Source organism: Coenobita brevimanus, chromosome 13 (assembly GCF_032717465.1).
Source record: "Coenobita brevimanus isolate Jiangsu-jjx chromosome 13, ASM3271746v2, whole genome shotgun sequence".
Taxonomy (NCBI): Eukaryota; Metazoa; Arthropoda; class Malacostraca; order Decapoda; family Coenobitidae; genus Coenobita; species Coenobita brevimanus.
The window spans coordinates 38,228,765-38,248,263 of NC_136966.1; the positions used below are offsets into that span (position 1 = coordinate 38,228,765).

Genomic DNA, 19,499 nt, shown 5'->3' on the forward strand with positions numbered 1-19,499 from the left:
TATAATCCCAATCAGGTCTTTTTCCACTTTTACCAAACTTGATTACATGACACTTGTCCACATTGAATTCCATTTGCCATGTACTACTCCATTCATGAAGTTTATTTAATTCTTCTTGTAGCTTCCTACAGGAGTCTGTGCTAGTAATTCTCCTTTGTATTTTTGCATCATCTGCAAACATATTCAGATAGCTCTCATTTCCAGTGTTACTGTTTATATCATTTATATACACTAAAAACATGATTGATGCCAGCACTGAACCCTGTGGTACTCCACTAGTCACTTCTTTCCATGATGAGTAGTTTCATCTTAGTACTGTCCTCATTTCTCTTTTTGTGAGAAAGTCTTGCATCCAACAAAACAGTTTGCCTCGAATTCCTCCTCGATGGTACAGTTTCCATAAAAGTCTTTGGTGTGGTACTGTGTCAAAAGCTTTCTTGAAATCTAAATAGATACTGTCCACCCATCCTTCCCTTTCCTATATTGTGTTTGTTACTCTGTCATAGTAGCTCAACAGATTAGTAACACATGATTTTCCTTTTCTGAAACCAAACTGTCTTTCTGTTATCATACTGTGTTCTTTTAGATGATTTACCCAAGCTTTTCTTATAAGCTTTTCTAATACCTTGCTTACAACACTGGTCAGTGATACTGGTCGGTAGTTGAGTGGATTTTGTCTATTTCCTTTCTTGAATAAGGGGACAATATTTGCTTTTTTCCAAATATCAGGTAGTTTACCTTGACTCAAGGATTTCTTGAAAATTAAAAATAATGGTTTACTTAACTCCTTTGCACATTCTCGTAGTACCCAACATGAAATTTCATCAGGACCACTTGCTTTTCCTCTGTCTAATCTACTTAACTCCTCCTGTATTACTTTTTCTGCTATTTGTATATCTGGTAGTATGTGTGGACATGCGTGTTCCACATAGTCCCTCTCAACATTTTTTTCTTCTGTAAAAACTAATTGGAAATTCTTATTTAGTGCTTCACAAATATCTTTCTCTTGTGTATAAGTGATTCCCTCGTCCGTAATGGATTGTATTATATCTTTTACTTTGGTTTTGCTTCTGATATAGCTGTAAAACAGCTTTGGTTGATCACTACTTTTATTTATTATATCCTCCTCAAACTGTTTTTGGGCTTCCCTCCTTATTCTTGTATAGTCGTTTCTTGCCTGTTTGTAATTATTATACGCCCTTTCACTATTGTGTCTTCTGTATCTATTCCACAACAAATCTCTTCTTTCTTTTGATTTTTTACATTCTGTATTGAACCATTTCTGTATTTTCTTATCTGCTTCTTTGTGCTGTGGGATGTACTTCTGGACTCCTATTTCATAAAATTCACAAAATTTTTTATATACAGCATTTAAATCTTGTCCTCTAAGCTCATTTTCCCAATCAACTTCTAAGAAATACTTCTTTAGGTCTTGATAATTTCCCTTTTTATAGTTTAGGCTCTTTTTGTAACTGTCATTGCTGTTTACTATGTCATATGCAATCCTGAAGTTATAATTTAGTACTGCATGATCGCTTTTGCCGAGTGGAGGGTGATATATGAAACTGTCAATATAATTTTCTTGCCTAGTAAATATTAGATCTAGCACTGAAGGTACATCAAGTCCTCTTTTTCTGGTGGTTTCCCTCACATGTTGCGTTAAGAAAAACTCTTGTACGAGATCCAGGAGCTTTTGGTCCCAACAGCTTTCTTGGTTATTATATCTAGAGTATTCCAATTTATATTTGTATTGAAGTCCCCAGTCAGTATAATTCTTTCCGATTTCTCTTCCATTTTATGTAGCAATGATCTTATACTCTGAATTGTACTCTCTGCCAGGTCCTCATATTCGTCTCTTTCCCATGTGTTTGATCTGGGTGGCATGTACAAATTGGCTACAATTACTTTCCCTTCAGATGTGTTGATCTCTACTGCAATCAATTCTACTTGTGATGGTATATCTAGTTTTATTTCATTGACTTTTAGATTTTTCTTAGTTAATATTATAATTCCTCCTCCTTTTTTTAAATTTCTGTCTCTTCATATATTGTATTCCTGTAAGTTTAGTATGTCATTGGATATCCTTGGTGTTAATTTTGTTTCAGTTAGGCATATTATTTGTGGTTCATTTTCTCTGACATAATCATACATCTCTAGTAATTTAGATACCATTCCATCCACATTTGAGTACATCAACTTTATTATCTTGTTTATATACTTGTCGTGACATGGTTCTACTACCTTCCTCCTTTTTCTTCCATCCTGTTTGTGTACCACTTTCGTACCTGCAATCTTATTACTCTGTAAAAAAATTTCTTCTTCTTCTCTTTTGATCTTCCCTCATTTTTTGTTTTTGCTTCTTCCCTTTTCTCTTTCAGTAATTCCAGTTCCTCTTGTGTTAGGCATCTTTTTATCCATACATTTTGTGTGTGTGTGTGTGTGTGTGTGTGTGTGTGTGAGAGAGAGAGAGAGAGAGAGAGAGAGAGAGAGAGAGAGAGGAGGACTGGTGATGATAAATACTAGTAGTGATGAGGATGGTAATGAGGATGATGATCATGAAAGGAAGATCATACAAGATTAGGTGTCCTTACAAAATGTCAAGGTGATGACCTGATATAGTAACTCTCAGTTTGTAGAGATGCATTAGCTCCTTATTGTACGTCAAGATGCATTCATAATGATATGCACTATAAATTGAAATAAAGCTTTAAAAACAACGTAAGTATGAGAGCAGTGCAACGTTGACAGAATTTTTAAAATATATTTTAAACTGAGTAGCATTAATGAACAAAGTAAAGGTGACATGACACAAAAACACTGTATATTTCCTTGTATAATGATTTTACTTTCTTTTCCTCTGAAGGCACCACCAATGAAGTGGTGGAACGCTTTTGCTTCGGTGAGCTTGGCTGCATAGAGACGGGCCCGGATTTCTTTCATCCACAGCGTCGACCCTTCAACATGGCCCCCGACACACGGGAAGAGATCCAGGTCCTGTTCACGGTGCGCTCCAGAGAGGACCCCAGGGGCGTAGTGGTGCCTGGGCTAGACGTCCCCAAGATCCTCACATCATCCTTCTCCTCACATAGGCACACTAAATTGGTTGTCCATGGATACCTGAATGGACGTGATATGCCATGGTTGACGGTAACTGTTTCCATTTCCCTGCATTCAGTAAGATTAAGAACAGATGAATTTTTCCCTTAATGCAGACATTACCGATTAAAATGGAAGATAAAAGTTAGTTATACTTATATAGCACCTAAGGTGGTTAACAAAGTGAATAACGTTCGTTTTCAGTAGAACTGTAAAAAAAAAAAAATAGTGTTTTAGCCATAATTGTATGCCCGGTGACAAAGAGTTACTCCTTCCTTGTAAATTTATTATACTTTACAACTGCCTCCACATCTGCAGGAGGTAACTTACCAGATATCTTTTGTTACACTAATGTATTTGTTTACATCTGACGTCTGCTGTGCTGGAGCAGACCTGTTAGAGTAATCTAACTACATGACATGTATGACGCAAATGCTGTAATCTACACTGATGCCACGTAAGACCCCCAACACGCCACCCCCTGTAGTACTTAGAAGTAGAGGCGATTTTACATACTACTGTATACCTTTATATTCTCTTATGTGCCACTCATATTTTTTATATCAATATAATTTGCATCAGTAACCAGTGAGAGGATAATAAGGGATGAAAGGCTAATATATATCGCAGGGAAAGAGTATAAACGAAATGTCTTAAGTCTATGATGCAATGGACCAGTGAAAACAGCCGTTCTCCTTCTTCCCTTATAGAGGACAACATTGGTGAACTGTAAACTCCCCTGCCACAGGAAATCATGGATGCATACCTGAAGGCGCAGGACGTGAATGTGATATACGTGGAGTGGACAGGGGGCTCCATCGGCCTCTACCCCCAAGCGGTGTCCAACGCACGGGTGGTGGGGCTGGAGATAGCACATCTCATCAATTGGCTCAAGGACAACACAGGACTCAACCCCCGGGATGTCCACATCATTGGACACTCCCTCGGGGCTCACGTAGCCGGTGTGGAGTGATATCTGAACTGTCTGATATGAAGAGTTTAGTACAATAAGGAAAAATGAGTGATAGCAAAGTTGAGAATGACAGTATATTATCCCTTTCAGTCTGATAACGTCTTTCATTTATTTATTGTTCCATTATATCCAAATTATTTTTATTAACATTTGGGTATATTCCTGAAAGTGGAGGGGTTAGATATCACTGACATTAACAACTTTCCCGATGAGAGATAATTCCTCAAACTGAAAAAAAAAAAAAATGGTTATAGACTGAGTGGAAGTGGTCTGATTATTTTTTATTTTTTTTATTGTGGTCCATACTACTACAGTATTTACATATCTCAGAGTGTACTTGTGCTTCAGGGTATGCTGGGGAGCGGGCGGAGGGCCTGGGCAGGATAACAGGACTGGACCCAGCTGAACCCGAGTTTCAGCACATGCCGCCCTCAGTTCGCCTTGACCCCTCTGATGCCATCTTCGTCGATGTCATCCACACCGATGCCGGAACCTACAGTCTTGGTGAGCCTCAGTGCTTCATGCCCAATTCTGGAGTTTATCCTGGGCGACCATAACAAAAACTCCTCCGAGTCTCGTTATATTAACTCATCCAAGCCACTGCATTCTTTGTATTTGCAGGATCACAGATATCCATAGTAGTTAAATATAAGAAATTATTGTTTTTTTCATCATCTTTGTATTCTTTTACACTTTCACTCTAGTTTGGGCGTGAAGTGTTTGAATGAAGACAAATGTATAAACAGTCAGTCTTACACACAACCTAAGCTCAAGAAACCCCGTAAATATGGAACCATATGTATATAGAAAATACTGACTGTAACTGTACTTGTTTGCCACCCGATACAGGAGGGTTTTATGGGTGGTGACAATCAGTAGGCTATGTGGACTTCAATCCTGCTGAATCCCAGACAGTTTAGAACTTTAAACATGTGGAGGAACTGCTGACAGTAACTGTGCCCTATCTCCTGATCCAGTGGGTGGGTACAGACTGTGACAACCAGTGGGATGCATGGACTTTGACCCTGATGAACGCCAGCCTTGAAACCTAGACAGTGCAATGACTGACTGTAATGAACGCCAGCCTTGAAACCTAGATAATACATGCACTTTGATCCTAATGAACGCCAGCCTTGAGACCTGTACAATACATGGACTTTGACCCTGATGAACGCCAGCCTTGAAACCTAGACAATTTAGAGCTCAGACTGTGGACATGTGGAGGAACTATTGGGCATAAATAAACCACCATGTCTTTTGACCCAGCGGAGGGATGATGGCTGCAGCATACTGTACTATAGGATACATGGACTTCAGACATAGTGAACCCTAGACAGCTTAGAACCTCTAGTATATAAAGAGTTATGGACATAACTGTACCTCCCTGTCACCTGATGGTGTGGCAATGGGCAGGGGGTGGGGGGTTATGAGTGGTTACAGCCAGTGAACCTTCTATCCTATTGAGTCCCAGACAGTTAAGAACCCCACACATGGTAATATAGGTGGAAGGAAATAGGAAAGAGATTTAAGTTATCTTTTTTCGTAAGGATTCACTTTCTACAGAGTTGATCTCTGTTAAGATATACTCTGTGTAGTCTGAAATGTTAGATGAATGAAGAACTTAAGGTCTTTCCTGTTTCGTTCCGTCCAGTTTTACCCATTTGTTATTGTGAATCATTTGCAGCCCCCGGGAACTTTTGACTCGAATGAACTCCAGATAGTTTTAGAACCCGCTAAATGTAAAGGAAGATTTGACCAGAACTTCTTCCTTGTCTCCCAGTGGCATAGTAGTGGAAGAAGGCATGGGCTGCAACAACCAGTAGAACACCTGATGTACTACTTGTACCTTATGAAACTGAAACATTAGCCCCAAGTATGTAGAGGAAAAATTGACCATAACTGTACGGTACCCCCTTGTCTTCCTGTGGCGTGGCAGTGGGTGGGTATGGGTTGATACAGCCAGTGGGACATCTGGATTTCTACCCTAATGGTGGGACGCAGCAGCCGGGATGTGACGGAACTGCCAAGGAGCCTTTGTGGCCACTCCTCCTCCTTCACAACTTCACCAGAGGTAAGGTTATGCCTCATCCTAACTATTTATTTTTTCATGCCGAGACATCTTAATAATTTCAAAAGAATATAGGAAGAGACTCACCAGGGCTTGTGTATACATCTTTATCTTTATTGGCTTACGTTTCGGTACAATACTTTTACCATCATCAGAGCCTAAAAAAAGAAATAAGACTACGTGTAATATTCTTCTTTACTGTATTTTAGTCATAAGTAATAAAATAAAATTGCATTAATTTCTGCATAAAAGCCTTAAGGTGAAACGTGCAAAATGAATATTTTTAGGTGAAATTAACTTACGTTAAATAAAACTAGAATGGCACTCACTAGAGTGCATACCTCCGCCAAAGCCCAACATGCAGTTCCTTTTAATTCAGTCAAGTCTACTGTAATCCAATATCAAACTCATAATCCTATAAGTTGTAACACCATAATTTTAAATTACCCATAGCTCGTAACCATAGTTTTTTTTTTTTTTTTAACTCACTGCAACAGCCAACAAAACAGTGCATATCATTTCGTAATCTGCATTATGGAAGAATAGTAGGTTGATACAGACTGTACACATTCGTAGATACCAATATCCTAAATATGCCTGATTTTTTTCATCAAGATCCATGCAATATTCACTGGAAATTTTACGAAAATGTCGAAAAACGACCTATCTCGCAATGGTAAAGTTAAAAAAAAAAAAAAAATCCTGGATCCGCACCTTTGCCCGGATCCGCACCAAAATTAAATGGAGTCTATTCTGGGCCAAGGCTCATTCTTCTACCAAGTTTCGTGGAAATCCGTCCAGTAGTTTATGTGTAATCTTGCTCACAAACCAACCAACCAACAAACGGACAGGGGTGAAAATATAACCTCCTTGGGGGAGGTAAAAATATGAAGTCGGGTCTGGTAAGTAAAATTACTATTAAAACAAAGTAAATAAATAAAATCACAAGCCTTTACAAAGTGTGTCAAGAATTCATTAACGTATCAGAAACTTTCGTACATACTAGTATAAAAATCCTATAAGTAACAAAATAAAAAAAAGCACTAGACGACACAGTAGTTAGCAAACTTTTCTTTCTTCAAAAAGAAAAAAAAATTAAAAGAGTCCAAGACATAGAATATGAAACACAGTAATTCTGTAGATACCTCATTATCGCAGATAGTAGGTTTGTCCCTGTATGCAAGGAGGGATTCCAATATTAACAGGTCACTGTCTGAGGAGGGACTGGTCAGCAGAGAAAAGCTCTCCGTGGACATAGGGTGGTCGTGGTGAGCATGTTTACAAATAGCTGAGAAAGGTGGGCTGGTGATGGGTTAGTTTGTTCAGACAGACCGACCAGTGTTCATAGATGAGTGTTTTGAGGTGCCGTTTCGTCTTCCCCATATACAAAGCACTACAGCTTTGACACTTATATTGGTATACAATTGACGATTTCAGCTCCCCAGGAATCACATCTTTGAACTTAAAAAACGATTGGCTAGTACAATTTGCCTTGAAAACTACTCTGAGATATAGCTGTGGATAATATTCACTTAGGAAGCTGCTTAAGCGTTTACGAAGTGAATAGCTGCCTTTCCCAGCAAAAACAATAGGGAAATAAATCACATCTCTAGGTACAGTTAACATTGGAGTCCCTTCTGTCATACAGGGACAAACCTACTATCTGCAATAATGAGGTATCTACAGAATTACTGTGTTTATAATCCTTTGTCTTGGAGTCTTTTTTTTTTTTTTTTTTTTTTTTTTACGAAAACTTTTGCCAACTATTGTGTCTAGTGCATTCATTTTTTTTTTTTTTTTTTACTTTTAGGAATTTTTTATTAGTATTTACGTAAGTTTTTGATACGTTATTGAATTCTTGCCACACTTTGTAACGTCTTGTGATTTTATTTCTTTGCTTTTTAATAGTAATTTTACTTACCAGACCCGACTTCAGATTTTTCTGTTATTATTTGACCAGGAATGATTTTTTAAATTCATTATTTTCACGTAGGTTAATTTCACCCAAAAGTATTCATTTTGCACTTTTCACCTTTAGGCTTCTATGCAGAAATTAATGCAGTTTTATTTTATTACTTATGACTAAAATACAGTAAGGAAAAGTATGACATGTACAGTCTTTTATTTCTTTTCTAGGCTCTGATGATGGTAAATGTATTGTACCGAATCGTTAACCAATCAAGATGAAGATGTATACACAAGCCCTGGTGATTCTTCTCCTATTTATACTGAGCTTTCCAAGCAACAAGTCCGTGGCTGACAAAAGAATATACAGTATACGTGTAGTTGTAATCAGTCAGTTGAACTTACTCGTCCTAGGCGAGACCTCTTATAGTCTGTTGGTAGCAAGAATGTTATAAGTGTAGTATCAAAGTGTAGTTTTAATCAGTGCCGGTCCTAGCTTTTCTGAGGCCCTTCGCTGAATCTCTTTTGCCCCCCCCCCGCAACTCTTTATTTACATTTCTCCCTTTACCCTATGTATGCACCCCTCAAGTTATATCCCTATCCTGAGCAATGTAAAGTAAAAAACTTGCACTGCATAATCTTTAATTCTTTGAATAAAAATAAAATAATGATACCTTGTGTGAAGCTATAATTTACAAGTAATTATTACTCAGATATATCATCATCATCATCATCATCATCATTCGGACCTCCTTTCCCACCCTAGGGCAGGGTGAGGAGTAGCAACGTACAGACAGCCCAAATTTGCCCAGACCAATGGGCCACGCTTCCATTCACTCATCATTCAAGCCCCCGGAATCCTGGCTCTATCGGAGATATATAAAAACAGAAATGATATATAAAAACAGAAATGGTCATTGCCATATAACTCCATAGTGGCAAAAAGGCTACAGCGTATATATATATATTGTAAGATTATGAACTACAACTATTAGAAAAGGAAAAATTTATATCTAAAATGCTTAATAGTGGCATACAGGTTGCAACAAAAATATTGAAACAAAACCTGCAACATCAGTAAAAATACCATTATAATCGGTAATAATTCTGACATTTACACCACAACGCTGTAGGCTCTCATATATAAGTAATCATAATCCACAGAAAGTTTGAAGATTGTAATGTTATACTATAAATAGCGATAATGAATATTATTATTATTACACGAGGAATTTTAGCAATGAATTTAGACTTTCACCCTCCTGCATTTTCTTGAAGCGAAGTCATCTATTACATCATTAGAGTTAAAATGCTTCTCTAGCTCTCTGTTGATGCTAATGACAGCAAGTGAAATGAAAAAGTTACCATTCAGCTAAATGGGACCCCCTATGGCTGTCACCCGCGGCGGGCCGCCCCCCTGCCCCCCCTTAGTGCGCCACTGTATCTGGTTATTAGGGGGATTAGTCTTTGCGGTAGTATGGCGAACCAATGAACCAAAATCAAGGGGGTTTGATTTTGTTGGAATAGACTGGTGTTTACGCTTGAAACCACTACTGACACTTGCATCTTTCTTAGAAGCCATAGCCAGGGTTAAGTATAAGTGAAATGAGGTAAGAAGAAGACAAAATTCTGGGATCACACCAAGACATGTAGTGTAATCCAAGTCATCACACCTTCACTCAACATTGTGTGTGGCCGTCCGGTAAACTGTTCTCATTTTCACCGAGTCTGGCACCATCAGTGATGTCCTCAGCGCCTGTACTGTTGATGTAAATCCTCTGCACTAGGTGAGCCTCTATTACATTACCTTGAAAACCTATATAAAGGCAATACAAAAAGACATATCCAGTGATGGGGAGTTTTATCAATGCTATAGGTGTTGAAGACATCACTGATGGTGCCAGACTCGGTGAAGTGGAGTATAGCACCAGAATGCAGTCCACAGAACTTAAATAGATAATTCATAGAAATGTACTTACTCTTGCAGAGAATAACTCCATAAGACCATTTAAAATTTTTATTCAGTGATCACCACTATATCAGCCTTTAAGATCCTGATCTGTCAAACTGTGGAACAACTGTGCATGATTAGCTATGAGTGCAAGCATATGTTTAGAGTGAGTGAATCTGACACATGGCCCTCGTGAATTTTTTAGGCGTTCTGATGAACGAAGACCTCCATTTACAATTTTGGTTTTTGGCCTACTTCTTAGCCTGGTTTTGAGAAGATTAACTTTGCTGAATACTCTTTCACATTCAGCATTGGAATATGTGGCCACAAAATTTACCGCCATCCTAGCTTTCAACCCAAAATTATCGTACCGACCGTACGATAATAGAAAATGGTACGTACATCGTTCCAGAGGCAATGTTATCGTAAACATACGATAATTATCGTACGTGTGGCAACACTGTCAGCGACTCGGCTGATCTGCAGTGCAGCACTCAGGATTGCCGTCAGCATTTAATGTTAAATCCCAGTAAACAAATTTCTAACTACCACTCGTTTTTGTTGCTCAAAAAGACTAATATAATTTTTGCCTGCAATCATTCAGTTATTACTGTTTATACAACGTTCATGCAAGTGGAACCAATTAATCAATATAAGCACCATTCTCGACTTACTTCATAAGAAACAGAGGCATGAGTGTTGCAGCTGCACGAGGCTTACATGAAGGAGTGTTAGTGCCAACTTTTACATGGATGTGAGACTATGATGTGGCATGAAAATGAAGAGCCAAGAGTAAGAGCAGTGGAGATGGGACTGCTGAGGAATGTATGTGGAATACAGAGGGTGGATAGGATACCAAATAATGTGATTCGTGAAAGATGCGGAGTGAGGAAGTCGGTGGACACCAGAATTGAAGAGAGTGTACTGAGATGGTATGGTCATGTGAGGAGAATGGATAACAATAGAGTGGTGACGAAGGTATATCTGAGCGAATTCGAAGGAGGGAAGAGGCGAGGTAGGCCAAGGAGGTGGAGAGATATGGTGGATGAATGTCTGAGGAAGAGAGGTTTGGAAGTCGGTGAGGCTAGGGAACTGACAGGAGATCGAGCTCCTGGATGAATTTTGTGAGGAGATATGCATGATCAGGGATTTTTGGCACCCCTTTTTAACGTGGCAGCGTCTGGATTGACTCTGTTGGATAAGATATGTGAAGCTACAGAACGTGGTGAATGTTTTGGGCGTATCCGATAGAGCCAGGATTCCGGGGGCTTGAATGATGAGTGAATGGAATCGTGGCCCATTGGATTGGGCAGTTTTGGGCTGTCTGGACATTGCTACTCCTCACCCTGCCCTAGGGTGGGAAAGGAGGTCCGGATGATGATGATGAATTATTTATTTTTTTTAATACACATCCTGAGGACGGGAGGCCTCACCATCGATTGGAGGCCCTACGCCCTGAGCGTAGTGAGCGTATAGGAAGGACCGGCCCTGGTTTTAATGTAAAGGAATCTGGCACTCAGGAGCAAGCCTTTCAGCCACACTACTCGGTATCACTATGAAGGTATTAAGTAACTATGCTGGAATTGTTATCAGTAAAGAAACTTTAAAGAGCATTCATAAATGGCCATGGCAGATACCTTTTCCCCTGTTCTTCCTGACCCCTCTGCTCCTTCAGCCTATCATCACTAAGCTGAAGAAACTCTGAAGGCAGCAAGAATCTTTATTATAATGATCCGATTTCCACATGTTTGTTTGTTTGTTACCGTAACACAGCAAAAACGGCACATGTGGCACAAGTTTTCGTTAGAGCAAGGTACCGTTAAAATGCTGTAGAGAAGTGACTCAATTTAGCCTTTTGCTTCGAATTTCATTCTTACCTTTCGACTGGAGATGGGAAGTGACTTGACATTGAGCGGAGGCCGCTGAAGGCAGCTTTTATGTGAGTAAGTTTTAAAAAGAAATATCCGTGGACTGAAGGAGCTAATCATTCTTCTTAAAGAAGGTCCCTAAGGTTATCATCCTTCTCTGAACACTTTCTGTGTAATTAATAATACCATTAGGAAAGCTTCAAAGACCAAGTAAAATTAACGGGTTGTACCAAGAAAAAGGAAAAAAAAAAAATAGTATTGGGCCAAATGGTTATCCCCTTCAGTGCAATAATGACTTTTATCATATAGTCTGGCTGCTGTAAAATATTACCTCGCCATGAGAGGGCCTCTTTGATCCCTTCAGTTTGACAGCTGTTTCTGTTTTACTCCTGCTGTGTCTAGGCCGATGTATTGGATCGCTTGTAGTAAAGTGTAAAATGATAGGCATCTCCCCTTGCTGTCAGAAATAGCCCTGATGCTCTGACAACATTTACTTTGCACCTCAGCATGATGTTTCTTTAGTAACCAAAGCAGTAGGAGTGATAACTTTCATGTAGTAGCTGTAATGGGTGATGCACGTGTTACCCGAGGATGAGCATCTGGCCTCTCCAGTATAAGGGATGTGCGAGGTATGAGCAGAACAGGTATGGGAAGAGTGTGAGTGTAACGTGAGTATTATATGGTGATGTACGGCATTTGTGGGGAGGGTGTGAGGCACGTGTGACAACCGGCGGAACAAATTTGGGTAACTGGCCCAGGTGTAGGGAGAGTGTGGGTACATAAGAGAGTGGTGGTGTAGGCCTACGTGAATGGGGAAGCGTAGAATAAGTGTGTGCGTGTGTGTGTGTGTGTGTGTGTGTGTGTGTGTGTGTGTGTGTGTGTGTGTGTGTGTGTGTGTGTGTGTGTGTGTGTGTGTGTGTGTGTGTAAGGAGAGTGCGAAGTATAAGGAGAGTATAAGGAGAGTGTGGTGGTGTAGGACATGTGTGGGGAGAGTATAGGAAAGGGGTGGTGAGTATGGGACAGGCGTGGGGAAGTGAGAAGCAGGTGTGGAGAGAGTATGGTGGTGCAGAGAGTGTGGTACAGGTGTGGAACAAGTATGGAGCTTAGGGCAAATGTGAGGGGTATGGGAGTGTAAGGAGAGTGTGGTGGTGTAGGACAGGTGTAGGGAGACTGTGGGACAGTTATGTACATGACTGCCTGAAAAACAAATAAACACACACACACACACACACACACACACACACACACACACACACACACACACACACACACACAAAATAATAAATTTAAAGTTATGTATGACAAACATGGTTCAAAACACGGGACAGTACGAGCTTGACTCATTCCTGTAAAGATACAATTAAGTAAGAACAATTAGGTAAGAACACACACACACACACACACACACACACACACACACACACACACACACACACACACACACACACACACACACACACATCTCCTTTCATAAATCATAAACTTATTCGTAACAGCAATCAATCATGTTTTATTTGACTGATATGAGCAGATGGCAAATGTTCACTTAAAAGAAGACAATTTAATGTTGTGCCACGTCATCGTTCCGTAGAGGATGTTAAGGCTTCGGGGCATCTGGAGGCTGGAGGAAGTGGATGAGTGGGGACATGAGGGAGAACTGCTGTTAATTTCCTCTGTTATTTATTTATTTATTTTGAAGAAGGTTATTCATTATCTTATTTTATGGCGTTATCATTCTTTGGATCCGGCTCTAAAAAAAGACAACCCCCAAGCTTTGAAGGTCATTTATAAAGCCCAGAATGAGAGGTGACTGTGTTTAGCCTCTGCCACATTGCTCGATACATTTCATTATGAAAGTGGTGGGATTGCAGTGTCAGCAGTATAAAGTATCAGCTATCATTAAAACGTTGGTAATATAAGCATAGTATGAGCAGTGTCAATGATGCCAGTACAAGAGTGAAGGCAGTGTAAAAACATCTCTCGGGGAATATATTCCCCGAGAGATAGTGTAAACAGTATAAGTGAAAAAGACAGTATCTGGTGTTAGTAAATGATTTGTGTATTATCCCTCCAGCATGGCGGTCAGCGGAAGAGTCTGTGGGATGCAACCACGTGAAGGCAGCAACCTTTTTCGTGGACTCTATCCTTTCCTCCTGTCCATACGTTGCCTTCGAGTGTTCCTCCTATGAGCAGTACCGTAAAGTGAGTCATAACACAGTACTTGCGTTCTTGTACTTTTATCACTGTAGTTCGTCCACCTTAACGTCAAAGATTTTCATTCCTTTGCAGCTTATTTTCTGTAGGTCAGTGGCAAAGTGAGAAATACTGGAGTTCATCCATTTTAAATTGGTGGAGATTTTCATTCTTTTTCTCTTTATTTCCTATAATAATACTACAACTCTACATCCTTTCCATAGCACTTCTTTATGACCTTATTTTGGCATAGCAGCTTATATATCATAGCTCAGTGGTGGAATAAGATTATACCACAGTTCATTATCCTTTCTGTAGCACATCGCGACCAGCACCACAGTCTATGACAGGATTCATCTGTTGTTGCAATACAGCATTCAGTATGGAGAAACAGTCATTTATGGTCGAGTTAATGTGGTTGAGTATAGTTTCATTGTATTTGTTCCACACAGACTTAGCTCAAGAAAGTCAGTATCTCTGAAAAATTTGTGCATTGTATACAACAGTTCATGATTAAGAGTCATATTTATACATGGGAGTCATAATCATGAATTTGTTTGAACTATTCCTCTGTCAAGAGTTTTGAACATTGTGACAGCATCTTATCATTCTGTTCATATAACTTTTAACCTGAGGATGTATTTTAAAAATTTCGTGCTACTTCCAGAAGATCGTATAAAGCACAGGAGGGATCTGTGGGACTGAGAGAGTTAGATATGGTCGTCATTAACCTCCTTCAGTACTGCGGCGCCCCTTTTTAGTCGAATAAATTAATCTGCTACATCTAAGAATATTATTTATGCTAACGTCAGAAGGTTTTGTTAAGCTGCGAAAAATTCTAACACTTTAAGTATCAAGAAGTCATATCAGTGTCAGCTTAGCAGACTTCTGAGCTGCACTTCTTTATCAGTTTATGTCTCCATATGCTATGTTAATATTCACCTGCATTCCATTAATGCAGTTTTTGTCAAGATTGCAAAGACATAACTGGCATTCTAAAGATATTAAAATGAATGGGCAAAATAAACTTATAAGAGGTGTTAGAAAGCCTCCTAAGCCAACAAGAATGTCCCAGAGTGTTTGCATGTGTTCCTGTGTTTGTGTATACAGGGTGCGTGCTTCAGTTGAAGAATTACAGTAGTGGCTGTACCTCTTGCCCTCTGCAATTCTATACTGGAGAGACTTTTCAGACTGGAGGGGTTAGATATCGCATTCATTAGCCCCTTTACTCTTCTGGTATTCTCTTTAAGTAAAATTATCTCGTAGCTGCAGTAATATAATAAATGTGGGGTAAAAAATATGTAGGTTTAGATGATATGAATGTATTCTTATGTTTGTGTTTGCAGGGTAAGTGTTTCAGCTGTGGCAGTGACGGCAGCAAGTGCGCCTCGATGGGGGATGGGGCGAGTAACTGGCCAGCATTAAGGTCAGGCCGCCTACCTCCAGCTGGCCTCAAGCTTTACCTCGCCACAGCAGTTGCTCGACCCTTCTGCCGTGAGTCCTGCATGTCTGTTATCAAGGCATTCAGCTGTATAACTTCGTAATGCATTTACAGTTTGTCATTAATCGATCATTTTAAGCATTATTATAACTCAGCAACATATTCATTATTATTTTGTCTGACGTATTTTCATTATAATATTGTATTAAAAATATTGTTCTTTTAATTTGTCAGCAGTACAGTACGAAAATATTCATTAAAAAATCATCGTAATAGTTGTCTGTAAATACTTTATCATTGCACGATGCCATTATTGCATCGTAAATTCTTCAAATACTCGTACTTCCTCATTGTACCTTTGCTTAATAAGCTGTTAATTCCTTGGTGTGCCACTAATAGTTAATGTAGTTTGTTATCCCTCCGTTATTGTTTTTGTCATTGCCATAGACACAGCAGAATGTGAACCTGGTACATTGTAGTCTGAAGTTGCCCTTGTCTGCAGTCAACCTTCCTCCTTTTGGGAAATAGGAAGGGAACTGAGGGAAGTTTGTGTACTTCCCAGTTGCTGTATAGCTAGATATGAATGAGGTACTACATAGCAGTATCACTGCTGAAGGTGTTGGAGAGGAATACCTTCATGTGGTGAGCTGCTCCACAGCCTGGTTATACAATCATCCTTCAATCCCCCTCCCTATCCCCTATAGGGAGGATGGTGGACTGCAGAAGTAAGGCCGTTTTGGCTTGCAGTCCACCAGGTTCATGTTCAGATGAGCCTGGGGTTGCAGATACTACTACTATCACTACTAACTATATCTCTGTTGCCTCCTTAGTGTGCATCTGTCTAAAATTGCCTGTATCTCAGAGGTAGAGGTCACTGACATATTGTCTCTACATCATCCTGTCCTCCACCTTCAGACAACCCTATCTGCATCCCACACTTTACAGCATATACACATCGTTGTACAACGCTCCCAAACTTCTCACTTTTGTGTCTGTCTCTCCTTAATTGTAATTCAACACCCTCCTGTCATTATATATATATATATATATATATATATATATATATATATATATATATATATATATTTTTTTTTTTTTTTTTTTTTTTTAATAAATTCCACTCCTCCTACTCTCAGTTTGCACTCTTCCCACAGAGACTAAGCTTCACCTCCATACATTAGTGTTGAGATCACGTGCAAAGACTTCGTTACTTCCATGCTCGCTTCCTCATCCCATGTCACTCCTTTCATTTTGCATCCAACCATCCTTAATATAACGCTTTTAAATGATGTTTTAATTCCTCGCTTTTTAAAATAGTCTCTTATTTCTGTATTGCATCACTACTGTGTATTTTTTTTTTTTTTTACTTCACCGTACCACGACTGAATAATCGCTGCTGTTCCTCAGTATACCACTACAAGCTGCGAGTGGAGGTGGGACCATCTGGGTGTGGCGTAGGCTACCTCAACCTCACCTTTGTCTCCCCTAGTGGTAGCAATGTCCACTTTGACCTCACACGCAGGTTAGTATTTGAATTCTTAGCCACCCAGCACTCTTGCTAATCTGGGATCTCTAAACATCCTACAAGGATTTTGTTTCCATTAACTCTTTCAAGATCTTTTTTTTAATTACTGGACTGACATGCATTTTTATTCAGCTCAGGAGTACTGTCATTCAGTGTTATTAAGTTTAAGATAAACTAAAAAAAAAAAAAATAGATACAACCTTCATTACCTTTTCACTACTGGAGGTCTTCCCAAAACTAAGGCAGCAGGAGTGAAGGAAAAAAAAAAAAATGTAGTACAGGGATTACAAATATACCATAGCTACGAGGCTTGTCAACAAACTATCAGTAGTGTTGGTGGGTTATTGTCCAGAATTTTAGATAAATGATTCTGATCCCAATTTTATAGTGAATATTTGATGAAGATGATTGCATTATGAAATTTTGGAAACCATACTCATGCAAAATCTAATGATAAATTTGAAACATTCGGTCTGTTCAGGTCACCGAAAAGATTTGAGGCGAGCAAGACGTACTCATTTATTCTGGAGCATGGACATGACTTGGGCTTGAGCGAGGCAGTTCTGGTCACCTGGAACCAGCTGGGAGGTGACACACGCTCCTGCAACACCTCCCACCCCGCCGCTCTGCCTCTCACTGGCCTCTCAATAATGAACCTGGAAACCACTGTTCAGAGGTCAGTTTTAGAGTTAAGATGTTAATGTCGATCAGTCCTACTCTACTTGGCCGAGCAGACCCATCAGCCACAGGCAAGCAACCACCCCTGCAGGGCCATTCTGTACACTGAACTGAAGTTCCCTTGTTTACAATATGAATTGCATACTGAACTAGTTACAGTACTGTGTGTGTGTGTGTGTGTGTGTGTGTGTGTGTGTGTGTGTGTGTGTGTGTGTGTGTGTGTGTGTGTGTGTGTGTGTGTGTGTGTGTGTGTGTGTGTGTGTGTGTGTGTGTTCTTTTCTACCTAATTGTTCTTCCCTAATTGTATCTTTACAGGAATGAGTCAAGCTCGTACTGTACCGTGTATTAAACCATCATACATATCCTTAAATTTATGAATTGTTATGGCACACACTATCTCATTCGGTAGTGCATTCCACTGATCAATTGCCCTATTTGGGAAACTAAATTTCCTTACGGCTTTATCGCCTCTTTAATATGCAGCTTTTTGTAGTGTCCTCTTCCTGATGCTTCCCCATAGGTTATATATATTCATTTGTGTCTATTTTCGCCTTCCCTGATATGCATTTCTATCTATCTGTCTACTGCCAGACGCCTCAATCCCATACGGGGTGGCTACAAACAAGTCGCATCCACGTCATCCTGTCCCCCGCCATTTTACTGCCCCGCTCCCAATTCACACCCCGCCTCTCTCATATACTTCTCCACTCCATCCCTCCGTCTCATCCTTGGCCTCCCTCTCCCTCTCTCCCCTTCCACCTCACTCACATACACTCTCCTCGTCAGTCTCTCACTCTCCATCCTCTCCACATGGCCAAACCACCTCAGTGTGTTCCTTCTGAAGCTTCCTATCACATACACATCCACACCACAACGCTCCATCACATCCTTATTTGTCAATCTGTCTCTCCATGTTACTCCACAGGCTCCTCTCAAATAACTCATTTCCACTGCTCTCACTCTTGACTTGTGTCCATTCAACAACGTCCAAGCTTCACTTCCATACGATAGAGTTGGTATCACAATATTGTCATGTAATAACTTTTTCACTTCCCTATTTCTTATCACTGCTCTCAAGGAACCAGCGACCTTTCTTCCTCGTTGTACCCTTTCAATCACTTCACCGTCTAAACTTCCATCCTTACTCATCACACTACCCAAGTACTTAAACGTACTCACATTTTCCATTTCCTCATCATTAAACCTCACTGTACATTCACTGACTTCACCTCTCCCGAAGACCATAATTTTACTCTTCCCTACATTCACCTTTAGTTTCCGTTCCTTACACAGTCTCCCAAACTCATCCACCAAGCCATGCAGCTCCCCTTCGTCTTCACCTAAGAACACAGTATCATCTGCAAACAGCAGTACAGGGAGTTTCCAAACACTACCCTCTCTCATTAGGGCCACTCCAACATCCACTGACCTACCTTGTATCTCTTTTATAACCTCATCCGTATACAAATTGAACAACCATGGAGACATGATACATCCCTGTTTCAACCCAACCTTCAACCAGAAAAACTCACTCAGTTCACTAGCCACACGCACTGCGGCCTTATCACCCTCATACATACTCTTCACAGCATTCAACAACTTCCCATCTACTCCATATATTCTTAATACTTTCCATAATCCTTGTCTATCCACCCTGTCATATGCTTTCTCCAAATCCATGAAGGCCGCATACAACTTTTTTCCCTTCTCTAGAAACTTTTCCACTAAAGATCTAAGAATGAATATCTGATCTACACAACCTCCTCCTTTCCTAAAGCCTCCCTGTTCTTCTCCAACTAAT

General features: G+C 39.9%; 1 protein-coding gene across 1 annotated transcript in view; it reads left to right on the forward strand.

Annotated features, from left to right (window-relative positions):
- Window positions 1-17,721, forward strand: part of LOC145415519 (pancreatic triacylglycerol lipase-like) — a 126,799-nt gene extending 109,078 nt beyond the window's left edge. Inside the window, exons 6-13 of the mRNA XM_080284755.1 lie at window positions 2,864-3,147; window positions 3,845-4,058; window positions 4,418-4,573; window positions 6,006-6,140; window positions 13,936-14,063; window positions 15,401-15,548; window positions 16,903-17,017; window positions 17,502-17,721. Of these exons, the coding sequence (XP_080140881.1) occupies window positions 2,864-3,147; window positions 3,845-4,058; window positions 4,418-4,573; window positions 6,006-6,140; window positions 13,936-14,063; window positions 15,401-15,548; window positions 16,903-17,017; window positions 17,502-17,721 (1,400 nt within the window). The remainder of the gene's footprint in view (window positions 1-2,863; window positions 3,148-3,844; window positions 4,059-4,417; window positions 4,574-6,005; window positions 6,141-13,935; window positions 14,064-15,400; window positions 15,549-16,902; window positions 17,018-17,501) is intronic.
- The last annotated feature ends 1,778 nt before the right edge of the window (window positions 17,722-19,499 follow it).